The sequence below is a fragment of the Emys orbicularis genome, chromosome 1 (assembly GCF_028017835.1).
Source record: "Emys orbicularis isolate rEmyOrb1 chromosome 1, rEmyOrb1.hap1, whole genome shotgun sequence".
Taxonomy (NCBI): Eukaryota; Metazoa; Chordata; order Testudines; family Emydidae; genus Emys; species Emys orbicularis.
The window spans coordinates 246,233,694-246,247,430 of NC_088683.1; the positions used below are offsets into that span (position 1 = coordinate 246,233,694).

The following is a 13,737-nucleotide window of genomic DNA, read 5'->3' on the forward strand; positions in this document are numbered from 1 at the left end:
AGCGGGTTGTGCACATGATAAAGTGTCCTAAATATCCCTTCCAAGAATAGCCCAGGTTACCAATCTGGTTTACACCTTCTCCTCAGGGTCTCAAATTAGACCTCAGAGCCTGTCATTTTTAGCCAGTGATAGGGGGTGCCAGGTCCTCACAATAAATATGTCTCAGTGCTTTACTAGTGTTAATTTCTGCCAGAGCATTGTTCAAATCTGCATTCTAAAAGCCCCCTGTGAATGAAGCCATGCGGGGGAGGGGATGGCTTTGTTTAAAGACAGGATATTTTTGGTTCCAATCATAGGAGCCCTTAGACTCTACTTCATTAATTCTCTCAAGACAAGTATATTATATAACCTGTTAAAGCCTCTGTGCTGCGGAACCCATGTAACTGTCGGGGCTGGTCTGGCGTCACCCTCCCAGGTATCCCCCACCCCCATCAGAGCACAGGGCTGCCCTGACATGGAAGCCTTAAGCAAGAGGCGAGGGGGGGAAGGGGGGCCTCACGTGGGTGGCTGGGCTGGGATTAAAGCTTCTTTGCCTCTCTAATGCTGCCACATCTGGCGCCTCCACTTCCAGTTACGGAGGAAATGGGAATCCTTGGGGTTAGCACCTCCTCTCTGGCCACGTGGTACCCAGGACACGCTGCAAAGGCCGGCAACAGCTGCCACCTTCCCTCTTACCTCCTCCCCCAAACGGTTTCATCAAGCAAATCACTATAAACCTAGGATTGGTACAGATCTAACGGGTGGCCAGTGTTTGCCTCCTGGAGCTGTTCCTCCAGCAGGGAAATAAGCCAGCAATAGTGCTGCGATTTCAGCAAATACAGCAGGACCTCAGAGTGAGGAACACTCTGGGAATGGAGATTGTTCATCGCTCTGAAATATGTGCTGTTCCTAACTGAACAAAACCTTATAGTTCTTTCAAAAGTTTACAAAAGTTTGCAGCTGAACATTGACCTAATACAGCTTTGAAACTTTAATCTGCAGAAGAAAAAGGTTGCTTTCCTTTATATTTTTAGTAGTTTATGTTTAACACAGTACTGTACTGTATTTGCTTTTTTTGTTTTTGGCCTCTACTACTGCCTGATGGTGTACTTCTGGTTCCAAATGAGGTGTGTGGTTGACTGGTTAGTTTGTTGCTCTGGTGTTCGTAACTCTGAGGTGTTACTGTACAGTTGCCAAGACTTGATATGTATTTCCCTAGTGCCCCCACCAAAGAGCCAGGAGCCTGTATACATCTCCTCACTACACCTCCTTTTCCTGTTAGCAACTGTGTGGTGGAAAGATGCATTCTACCACACCTGTACTGGTACTGATGTTTTCAGTTCCTACAGTCTGTCCCATCAGATGATACTGGTTAAGTCGTGAACCATCTTCTGCAACCACCACAGATGTAGCGGTGCTATTAGTCCAGACGTAGACCACTTCAGAATTGGGGTAAGCATCTGTTAATGGAAATAAAGATGACAGGTTAAAACAGAGATTAATTTCCTAGTGGACTCTTAGATTATATAGTTTTGGGAAGGGGAGGGGGAAGAAGAGAGGAGTGACAGCAGTTAAGAGAAACAAATAGATATGATATAACTATGTTCCCATATGTCCGGCTCACAAAGTATTAGGTCGAAGCCTTCTGACATAACAGATGTGTGGGATGGTTTGTAAAAGGCTGGAACAGTGGAGTTACAAATATAATCCTTTAGGGCCATTTGATTTGGGAGAGCTTTTGACTGGAAAAGTGAAATGTGCACGGAGTGTTGTGGGGGTGTGCTGGCTGGTATATATGCCTGGCTGGGGTTGGTGAGAGTGTGTGCACATTTGTGGGGGGGAAGGAGCGGAGGCTGATGTGTCTGCGTGTGTGGAGAGGGTTGAATTGTGTGTGTGCACATGTGTATTTGATATGAGTTCTCTCTACCTAATATTTTTTATCGGAAGGTCCTAGGAATCAAAGGCAGTGGCAGAGTTGCCAGCTCACATGACTTTATTGTGAGTCTCACAATATTTAGCATTTTTTCTTCAAGCCCCAGCACCTGGATCATGTTACTATATGAGAACTTCAGCTTTCACAGTTAAAAAAAAAAAAGTTTGAAGCCCTTGTGGCTGCAAAGGAAAGCTTGAAAACAACAGTCCTATAGTAGTAAAAAGCAGGAGTAGGGTGACCAGACGTCCCGATAAAATCAGGACCGTCCCGATTTTGAGCTGTTTGTCCCGTGTCCCAACCGATCTCTGGTCGGGATGCAATTTTTGTCCCAATATTTTGCGCCGCCAGGATCACTCGGCTTTTTTTTTCTTTTCCCTCTCGGCCGGCCGGCAGCACTCGGCTTTTTTTTTTATTTTTGGCCCCCTCCCCCTCCTCCCGGTCCCAATATTTTCTTCATCTCATCTGGTCACCCTAAGCAGGAGGAAAATTAAAAGAAAAAGCTGTGGTTTTTAAGACAATCTCATTATTTTGGGTTGCCTGTCTTATAATTTTTGAATGTTTAGGGTCGGCAATGGGGTTGCAAGGAGCCAGACTGTTTTACCAAATCCTCTGGAAAAATTAATGACAGGGCATCGATTTCCTTGCAAAGAGAGTGCAAAATGCAGGTGTGATAGACATGGAAATGCTTTGTAATAATGTAAGAATATTTATATGTAAACTAATTATTAACATACATTTATATTGGGGGTAGTGGAATGTTTATTATATTCTCACATTCACTGGGGTCTGTGCAGGGTTGCAGTACAATAGCTTCTCAGATTTAAGAGCATCCAAGCACACACTTGAAAGATAACAGGGGAAACCGGTGGTGTTAGCTTCAAGGATCCTGTATCCCATCTTCAACAAGCTGTAAGCCTTGTTTTTCTAAAGCTGGTAGCCTGTCTTGGAAAGCAGGGACTCAGAGAAGGACTTAGGGATCATTGTTCACAATCACCAGAGCATGAGCTCTCAAAGCAATAGTGTGGCAAAAAGGGGAATATCAAATAGAAGTAGGGAAGGGATCTTGACTTGTACACAGCATTGGTGAGACTGCTACTGGAACACTGTATCCTGTTCCGGGATCTACACTTCAAGAATATGGGCTAGGAGCTTGCTCTATCCACTCCACACATCAGCCTGGTATGGCAGTGCTTCCGGGAACGGTGCACCCTACTCCCCTTTAGAGGGAGGCTGTGTAGCACTGGACTGGGACTGAGGAGATCTTGGTTCTATTTCCAGATCTGTCACTGGCCTGTGGGGTGACCTTATGCAAGTCACTTCACCTCACTCAGTTTCCCCATCTGCAAAATGGGGATAAAGATAGTGCCCTCCTTTGTGAAGTGCCTGGAGATTTCGTGATGGAAAACGTGCTATATAAGAGCTAGGTGGTTTTATTATTATTATTAAGGTTGTGGAAATACTAGGGATCGGCAACCTTTCAGAAGTGGTGTGCCGAGTCTTCATTTATTCACTCTAATTTAAGGTTTTGCGTGCCAGTGATACATTTTAACAGTTTTAGAAGGTCTCTTTCTATAAGTCTATAATATATAACTAAGCTATTGTTGTATGTAAAGTAAATAAGGTTTTTAAAACGTTTAAGACGCTTCATTCAAAATTAAGTTAAAATGCAGAGCCCCCCGGACTGGTGGCCAGGACCCGGGCAGTGTGAGTGCCACTGAAAATCAGCTCGCGTGCCGCAAAGAAGGGCCACAAGAATGGTCCAGGGCCTAGAAAATAAGGCTTCTGACGTGAGGCTTAAGGAGCTGAACTTATTGAAGAGGAAGTAGAAACGTGTCTTGATCACTGTATGCACAGGTATTCACACATGGAAAATGATCTGAGCGTGGGGGATTTTCAACTTTGCTGAGAAGAGCCTAACAAGATTACGGCTGGAAGTTAAAGTTAGACAAATTCAACCTTGAAATAACACATGATTTCCCAATGGTGAGGGTAATTAAATATTGCAACAGCTTACCAGGGGAGGGACTTGACTCACCATCACTTGGAGTCTTTAAGACATGACATATTTCATTAAACATACTTTCATCTGGCTTCTGGGCGAAGTTCTGCAGCCTCTGTCAGCGGGAGGCAGTGGGGGAGATCAGGCTGGGGGATCATGGTGGTCCTTTGTGGCCTTGGAAGCTGTGGTTCTATGAATTCCCCCTTCCTTCATGGAGCATGGGGAGAACAGGAATGCCAATATAGCCCTTGACATGCTCAGAACACTTTCAGCTTTGCACTAAGACAATGCCTATAACCAAATCTCATGTTTCAGGGCTTCAAGGGTCAGGAAGGAATTTTTTCCCCCAGTGCACAATTGGCCAGATGTGTTCTGGGTTTGTTTGGGTTTTGTTTTCCACCTTCCTCTGAAGCACCAGAGATTGGCCACAGCTGGAGACAGGAAACCAGACAGGGCAGATGAGTGCTCTGAGGTGAGAATCCTCCTTCCTAGATGCCTGGCTCACTCGACTTCCTCACATGCTCAGGCTCAAACTCATCATCAGATTTGGGTCAGAAAGAAATTTTCCCACAGGTCAGATTGGCAGGGACCTTGGGACATTTTGCCTTCCTCTGCAGCATGGGGCATAGTTCACCTGCTGGGATAATCTAGACATATCTCACCTAATCAATTCCCTGCCATTGCAGGGGTATTGGGCATTGGTGACATATCGGTCACTCCTGTTCTCTGTATCTGGCACACAACAGTTTAGTCTAACTAAATTCTGAACTCAATATAGGGTATCTGGGTGAAGTGGAATGATATAAAACAAGTCATACTAGGTGATCTAGTGGTGGCCTTAAACTCTATTAAACTATGAAATCAAAAAGGACACTGAAGAGTTAAAAAAAACATTGTCAGGAGAAGAAAGGGGGTCAGTTGTTAAAAGCTTCTCAACTGACTCAGGTTAAGGTGACCAGGTGTCTGGTTTTCAACTGGAACACCCGGTCAAAAAGGGACCCTGGTGGCTCCGGTCAGCACCGCTGACCGGGCCGTTAAAAGTCTGGTTGGCGGTGCTGCAGAGCTAAAGCAGGCTAGTCCCTACCTGTCCTGGCTCCGTGCTGCACCCTGGAAGTGGCCAGCAGGTCCGGTTCCTAGGCCAGGAACCGTGGCCAATGGGAGCTGCGGGGGCGGTGCCTATGGGTGAGAGTAGCGATTCACGCAGAGCTGCCTGCCATGCCTCCGCCTAGGAGCTGGACCAGCTGCTGGCCACTTCCAGGCCGCAGCCTGGTCCACGGTGCCAGGACAGGCAGGAAGCTGCCTTAGCCCCCCTGCTGCGCTACTGACCAGGAGCCGCCAGAGGTAAGCTTGTGCCCAAACCCTGAGCCCCAACCCCCTGCCCCAGCCCTGATCCCCCCCCCAAACCCAGAGCCCCTTCCTGCACCCCTAATTAACCCCAGACCCTGCACCTCCAGATGGAGCCCTCATCCCCCCTACACCCCAACCCCCTGCCTCAACCCACAGCCCTCATCCCCAGCCCCACCCTAGAGCCCGCACCCCCAGCCGGAGTCCTCACCCCCTCCTGGACCCCAACCCCATGCCCCAGCCTGGAGCCTCCTCCCGCATTCTAAACCCCTCATTTCTGGCCCCACCCCACAGCTGGCACCTCCAGTTAGAACCCCCTCCTGCACCACACCCCCTGCCCCAGCCCAGTGAAAGTGAGTGAGGGTGGAGGAGAGTGAGCCACCGAGGAAAGGGAAATTTAGTGAGCAGGGGAGTAGGGTCTCGGGGAAGGGGCAGGGCTGGGGGCATGGCCTCAGGGTAGGAGCGGGTCTATGGTGTTTGGTTTTGTGGGATTAGAAAGTTGGCAACCCTAACTCAGATAGAGCCTCTGTGGAGGGAGTCTGAGGGAGTTGGCAACTCTTAGAGAAAGGCAGGCCTGCTACAGACTACTTTAGTATTATTGTAAAATCTATTTTCTCTTAAATGTTTTTTGTTTCAATAAATAATACTTTGCTTTAAGATGGCTGTCTGATCACTGGTTACCACTGTCATTGCTCCTGGAAGGAACAGAATTGTCAGGCCTGCTGAGGTAATCACAGTGGATGTACATCAGACTGCAGCTTGGGCCAGCTCTGAGAATGGAGGAATCAGATGTCTCCATCCTGACAGAAGTGATGCCTCCAGGCCTGGGACCTGAGTGGGGCAGGGGTAAGGTCGCCAACCCTCCATGATTGTCCTGGAGTCTCCAGGAAATAAAGATTGCTCTTTAATTAAAGATTGCGTCATGTGATGAAACCTCCAGGAATACAGGGTCCACTTGATGAGCCCAGAGGTGCTGTTAGTCAGGGAACTGTGATAGCAGATCAGCAAAAATTATATGCAAAAGTCTTGTGTTCTTAAATACAGATGGCTGCTCTTCAGTGCAAAGCAGCAAAGAGGAAGCTGCAGTGTGCTGGAGGCTTTCCAGGCTCTTAACAGCTTTGTTAAGATATTGCCACCAAACTGAATAAAGGTTTGGGTGATTTCCTGACCTCCAGAGAAATCACTCCCTCTATAAATACTGCTAAATCATCCCTATTATGGATGATTTCACCTGGGAGCTCACAAAAAGTATATGAAGATCAATCTTTTCTTTTCTTTTTTACCTTTGCAATGCCCCAAACTACTTGAAGCGTCAGGGCTTTTTTTTTTTTTAGTAAAAAGGGTAATTTATCTCACTACCTCCTCCCTACAAGATTTCTATTCCCTTCCTCCACTTCAGTACTACCCACTGTGTTCTATGCTATCAACACACTCCATATTAGTTTTCAGGAAAAACAAAATACAAACCAAAAGTGAAATCCTTGCAAGCTGCATGGAAACTTTTTAAAGACGCCATAATAGAGGCTCAACTTAAATGGATACCCCTAATTAAAAAAACAGAGAGAACCAAAGAAGTGCCACCATGGCTAAACAACAAAGTAAAAGAAGCAGTGAGAGACAAAAAAGGTATCCTTTAAAAAGCAGAAGTTAAATTTTAGTGAGGAAAATAGAAGGAGCATAAACTCTGGCAAGTGAAGTGTAAAAATATAATTAGGAAGGCCAAAAAAGAATTTGAAGAACAGCTAGCAAAAGACTCAAAAAGTAACAGCAAAATTTTTTTTTTAGTACATCAGAAGCAGGAAGTCTGCTAAACAGTCAGTGGGACCACTGGACAATTGAGATGCTAAAGGAGCACTCAAGGACAATAAGGCCATTGTGGAGAAACTACATGAATTCTTTACATCGGTCTTCAAAGCTAAGGATGTGAAGGAGATTCCCAAACCTGAGCCATTCTTTTTAGGTGACAAATCTGAGGAACTGTCCCAGATTGAGGTATCATTAGAGGAGGTTTTGGAACAAATTGATAAATGAAACTGTAATAAGTCACCAGGACCAGATGGTATTCACCCAAGAGTTCTGAAGGAACTAAAATGTGAAATTGCAGAACTACTAACTGTAGTTTGTAACCTATCATTTAAATCAGCTTCTGTGCCAAATGACTGGAGGATAGCTAATGTGATGCCAATTTTTAAAAAGGGCTCCAGTGGTGATCCCGGCAATTACAGGCCAGTAAGCCTGACTTCAGTACCGGGCAAACTGGTTGAAACTATAGTAAAGAACAGAATTGTCAGACATATAGATTAACATAATTTGTTGGGGAAGAGTCAACATGGTTTTTGTAAAGGGAAACAATGCCTCATTAATCTACTAGAATTGTTTGAGAGGTCTACAAGCCTGTGGACAAGGGTGATCCAGTGGATATAATGTACTCAGATTTTCTGAAGGCCTTTGACAAGGTTCCTCACCAAAGGCTCTTAAGCAAAGTAAGTTGTCATGGGATAAGAGGGAAGGTCCTTTCCTGGAATGGTAACTAGTTAAAAGATAGGAAACAAAGGGTAGGAATAAATGGTCAGTTTTCAGAATGGAGAGCGGTAAATAGTGGTGTCTCCCAAGGGTCTGTACTAGGACCAGTACTATTCAACATATTCATTAACAATCTGGAAAAAGGGGTAAATGGTGAGGTGCCAAAATTTGCAGATGATACAAAACTACTCAAGATAGTTAAGTCCAAAGCAGACTGTGAAGAGCTACAAAAGAATCTCACAAAACTGGGTGACTGGGCAACAAAATGGCAAATGAAATTCAATGTCGATAAATGCAAAGTAATGGACATTGGAAAACGTAATCCCAACTATACATACAAAATGATGGGGTCTAAATTAGCTGTTACCACTCAAGAGAGATCTTGGAGTCATTGTGGAGAGTTCTCTGAAAACATCCACTCAATGTGCAGCGGCAGTCAAAAAAGCAAATGGAATGTTGGGAATCATTAAGAAAGGGATAGATAATAAGATAGAAAATATCATATTGCCTCTATATAAATCCATGGTATGCCCACATCTTGAATACTGCGCGCAGATGTGGTTGCGCCATCTCAAAAAAGATATACTGGAATTGGAAAAGGTACAGAAAAGGGCAACAAAAACTATTAGGGGTATGGAACAGCTTCCATATGAGAAGAGATTAATAAAATTGGGATTTTTCAGCTTGGAAAAGAGACAACTAAGGAGGGATATGATAGAGGTATATAAAATCATGACTGGTATGGAGAAAGTAAATAAGGAAGTGTTATTTACTCATTCTCACAACACAAGAATTAGGTGTCACCAAATGAAATTAATAGGAAGCAGATTTAAAACAAACAAAAGGAACTATTTCTTCACACAATGCACAGTCAACCTGTGGAACTCTTTGCCAGAGGATGTTGTGAAGGCCAAGACTATCACAGGGTTCAAAAAAGAATTAGATAAATTCATGGAGCATCGGTCCATCAATGGCTATTAGCCAGGATGGGCAGGGATGGTGTCCCTAGCCTTTGTTTGTCAGAAGCTGAGAATGGTGACTGGGGATGGATCACTTGATGATTACCTGTTCTGTTCATTCTCTCTGGGGCACCTGGCACTGGCCACTGTCAGAAGACAGGATACTGGGCTGGATGGACCTTTGGTCTGACCCAGTATGCAGTTCTTTTGTTCTTATGTAGATTAAGTGACTGCTTGAATCTGTGAGCAGTCTATAAGAAATAGCTCTGAGAGGTGTGAAATGCCCCATGCATCCCAATGGGGCATCAACATTGTTGATGATATCACTTCTGGTAATTTTAGCAGACACATCCAGTTAATATGTGCTTGTCCCACAGTCACAGATTGCCTCCCACTCTTTCGTAGGTGCCAAAAACTCCAATTACCCCCTACCCAACTGGTATAACTTCTGGCCTCCTCCTTAACAATTTATGCAATGCAATTATGCGGTGTCCGCCTGAAAATTGCTGGTGTGGTGATAGCCTAGAATAAAATCAATGGAATATCAAGATAAGGCAGGTGATAACATACTGATTATCATAATGAATTTCACAACAATCTGTTTTTCTATTTAAAATAAGGTTCCATAAGGCTTCCAATCTGCCCTGCCAGAGTGCCACAGAACTTAAACCCATCTTGTGTGTGGTTATGAGAGAGCCTTTCTATTTGAGAGATAAATGATCTATCTTGGTCCAGCCTCTTCCATGCTTCCTCCTCCACCCCCACCAGGAAAATGGGGCAGAGTAGAGTATCATAGAATCATAGAATATCAGGGTTGGAAGGGACCTCAGGAGGTCATCTAGTCCAACCCCCTGCTCAAAGCAGGACCAATCCCCAACTAAATCATCCCAGCCAGGGCTGTGTCAAGCCTGACCTTAAAAACCTCCAAGGAAGGAGATTCCACCACCTCCCTAGGTAACCCATTCCAGTGCTTCACCACCCTCCCAGTGAAAAAGTTTTTCCTAATATCCAACCTAAACCTCCCCCACTGCAACTTGAGACCATTACTCCTTGTTCTGTCATCTGCTGCCACGGAGAACAGTCTAGATCAGGGGTAGGCAACCTATGGCACATGTGCCAAAGGCGGCAAGCGAGCTAATTTTCAGTGGCACTCACACTGCCCAGGTCCTGGCCACCAGTCCAGGGGGCTCTGCATTTTAATTTAATTTTAAATGAAGCTTCTTAAACATTTTTAAAACCTTATTTACTTCACATACAACAATAGTTTAGTTATATATTATAGACTTATAGAAAGAGACCTTCTAAAAAGGTTAAAATGTATTACTGGCACGCGAAACCTTCAATTAGAGTGAATAAATGAAGACTCGGCACACCACTTCTGAAAGGTTGCTGACCCCTGGTCTAGATCCATCCTCTGTGAAACCCCCTTTCAGGTAGTTGAAAGCAGCTATCAAATCCCCACTCAGTAAGGTAGACAATTTTTGTTAAACTACTGTCAGGATATCACTGATGGTGAAGTAAAGTGAAAGAGAGGTTGGGAAACTTGAGGGATATGCGTGTGTGTATCTGCAGACAAAATGTGGCACGTATGATGGTCCAAAACTTATCTCATTTCATTCAAAGCAGATTCAGATTCAAGGCCAATAAACCATTTGGGAAATTTTCTTTCTCTCAGAACTCAAATGATTAATTTGCTATTCTTTAGCAGAATATTTCTGATTTCCTAAAGGAGGAAACCCGGTTTGAATCCTCCTCCCTCCTCCTCTAAGCATACACTACCAACAAAAAAGAAAGAAGGTAGAGTTTGGGACAATAATATAAAAATATAGAAGTGTTTGAAACTATTAAAAGCTTCAAAAATGAGTGAGTGCTAACTGACAGATGTTTCCAATGAGCATTTTATAAAAGGCTAGAGAGAATTCTGACTTACTATCTACCAAAACAATGAAATGAAATAATTTCTGCTGGTAACTCCTGGCCAATGAGCCATGCCCTAGTTTTTCAAAACTAACAAACACTCCAAGAAATTCAAAGACAATGGAGTTCCCCTCTCCCTTTTTTTGTTTCTTAATGTGGATGGCAAGAGTCTTATACAAGGCCAAACACACTCATTCATTTCTATGGCTTGGTCTACACTTGCCCCCCAAGTCGAAGTAAGGTACGCAAATTCAGCTACGTGAATAACGTAGCTGAATTCGACATACCTTACTTCGAACTTACCGCGGTTCAGACGCGGTCCACACGCGGCAGGCAGGCTCCCCGTTGACTCCGCGGTACTCCTCTCGTTGAGCTGGAGTACCGCAGTCGACGGCGAGCACTTCCTGGTTCGATTTATCGCGTCCAGACCAGACGCGATAAATCGAACTCGGAACTTCGATCCCCAGCCGCCGAACTAGTGGCTGGGTGTAGACGTACCCTATGAGTGGAGGGGAGCACCCACAGCCTTGTGAAGCAGGGCCGGCTCTAGGATTTTTGCCGCCCAAAGCAAAAACAATTTTGGCCGCCCCCCCCCGCCCCGTTTTTTAATTACCCCACCCCCGGCCCCGCCTCAACTCCGCCCCTTCCCCAAATCCCCAGCCCTGCCTCCTCCCCCCAGGCTCTCAAGCCTAGGAGGGAGGGAGGGAGGGAGGGAGGGGGAGAAGCGGCGCCCACGCCGCGGCCACTCGGGATCTCCCCCTCCCTCCCAGGCAGCAGCAGCGGAGGTGAGCTAGGGCGGCCAGGGCACATTTTTAGGGGCGGCATTCTGGCGCCGGCCATGCCGCCCCTAAAAATGTGCCGTCCCAAGCACCAGCTTGTTTTGCTGGTGCCTAGAGCCGGCCCTGTTGTGAAGGGAGGACAGCATTTCTAACTCTCATGGGTTTTTCTGTGTGTGACAGGAGGTTGGCTGGGGCTGGAGCCTGTCTGGCAATGACACAGGAAGCTCCAACCCTCTTGTGAATTTCAGTCCATTCCCCCCGCCGCCCCCTTTGGTGGGCTACTTGCCCGCTTCCTGGGATAGAACAGCCAATCAGAGCTGCTGCAGGAAGCAGGCAGAGCTCTCTCCCCATCCCCTCAGCAGCCCCTCACCATTTTCACAGGAGGTGATGGAGGAGGAGGGAGCTAAAAAGCCCAGGAGCTTAGGGTGACCCCACTCCCCCCTGCATCACTTGGCCTGGGACAGGGCGCGGGGAGTGGGAATAAAGAGCACTGAGAGCTGCCCCCCAGCCTAGAAGAGGGAGAGGGGACCCTGCTGGCACATTTCCCCCCAGCCTGGGGGGGGGGGTTGAAGAGCCCAGGAGGAGCAGAGGTGAGATGGGGCAGAACTGATGTGGGGGCAGAACTGATGCAGGGGCTGGGGGGACAGGTTTGATTTGGAGGTGTGGGGGAGGGAGAATTATTTGCTGGGCAAGGTGTGGACAGATGTGGAGGTGGAAGCGCCTTCAGGGTGGACCAAATTCACCTTCCCCAGTGCATTTGGGTGTGATGGCAACACTAATGATCACAAACACACACTGGGGAGGGGCAGGGGGAAGTTCAAAAATCAAACAGACCCAAAAACCCACTATAATCTTTTTTTAAAGTCTTATGATTTTTGGGGGGTCAATCTCATGATTTTGGGGGTCTGACTCATGATATTTGAACCTCTGGGGTTTATGAATACTGCTATAAGGAAGCATGAGACAGTGTCTGTAACAAGGCAAAGCACTAGCCTGAAAAGGCTTAAAGGATCTCTGCCTATCACATATGGAATATGTATATAAGGAAGTGGAAGCTCAGCCCTGAAGCTCAAGTGTGTCCTGTTTTTCCTGGCTGGTGCAGGCAAGAGAAAAGCCTTTGGCACAGGAGCCAGTGTTAGTTAGTGGAGATGCTTTATTTTATTTATGTCTTTCGTGGTCAAACAAATAAATTGTGTCCTGAGACAAGGCCTTAAAAGGACATGGGTGTGGCATTTGCTTCCCCTCCCATGCTGGTGAAACAGCCCACCAGTTTACAATGCCGGCTCCCCAGCATGTTCCTTGGAGCTACTCTCTATGTGGGGGATCTGCTGGTGGGGTTGTCTGCTTGCCAGAGGATTGTCCCTCCTACTCAACTGTTAATGAGTGAGTGATATTGTAATCCAGTCAGCGTTATCTACCCACTTCTCCCAACCACCTACTCCCAACCTCACCTGATTGACGGGAAATTGGTGAACAGGAAGTCCATGGGAGCATGACTCCTGCTAGAGCCACGCTGTTATAGAAGGTGGGAAAGGGAAAACAGGCAGCAGTGCAAAGTCACAGGGTATCCCTGGCCTACAGTGGCTCTCCTAAGTCAATGGGCTGAACCACCCATGTTTGTGGGCTGTGGATAGGTATTCTCAACAGTGCAGTCACTTGGAAAATACAGCACTCAAGTCCAAACTTTTAGAGTTTCATGGCCCCTGCACTTAAAATACCCAGTTGAGGATGATTTAGGCCAAACCTGCAAGTCAGTGGGAGTTTTGTGTGTGTGTGGATTATTTCCAGGATCTGACCTTAAATCACCACCCAATTAAAAATAATAATTACCTGTACAGCTCATCCATGACAGTTATATTTTATACCCAAGTGATAAAATACAAAACAATTTAAGAAGAATTTTGCATAATTTATAGAAAGCTAAAGATCTATTGTATCCAGTAGCTGCTGCATTGCTAGATGCTACCAAATTCTAATGTGTGGTGTAACATATCCCACAAATCTGGACCAAATTTGGCTTTAAATTTAGTAAAAAAAAATTACTCTCAAACCACTAATAACTGGTTGAAGAAATAAAGAAAGATGTTCCACAGAAAGCTACCTTCACTCTTCCATTCTGTTTGTTTTGTCTGTTTAGGCTACAATCTCATACTCTATCACTATGGCATACAGTATTGATCACACCATGGTACCATTAGAGTACTTAATCTCGGAACTGCTGCTAATCCCTATCAGAAGTAGTCTACTGTAGAGATCCCAGGGCCATTAATTGGTAAAGATGAGCATAAATTATCAGATTACACA

General features: G+C 45.7%; 2 protein-coding genes across 2 annotated transcripts in view; one reads left to right on the top strand and one right to left on the bottom strand.

Moving 5' to 3' along the window:
* GABRA5 (gamma-aminobutyric acid type A receptor subunit alpha5) overlaps positions 1 to 13,737 on the bottom strand; it is an 87,689-nt gene that overhangs the window by 15,488 nt on the left and 58,464 nt on the right. The window contains exon 6 of the mRNA XM_065423471.1: positions 1,296 to 1,439. Coding sequence (XP_065279543.1) covers positions 1,296 to 1,439 — 144 coding nt within the window. The remainder of the gene's footprint in view (positions 1 to 1,295; positions 1,440 to 13,737) is intronic.
* GABRB3 (gamma-aminobutyric acid type A receptor subunit beta3) overlaps positions 1 to 13,737 on the top strand; it is a 278,147-nt gene that overhangs the window by 502 nt on the left and 263,908 nt on the right. The gene's annotated exons all lie outside the window — the stretch shown is intronic.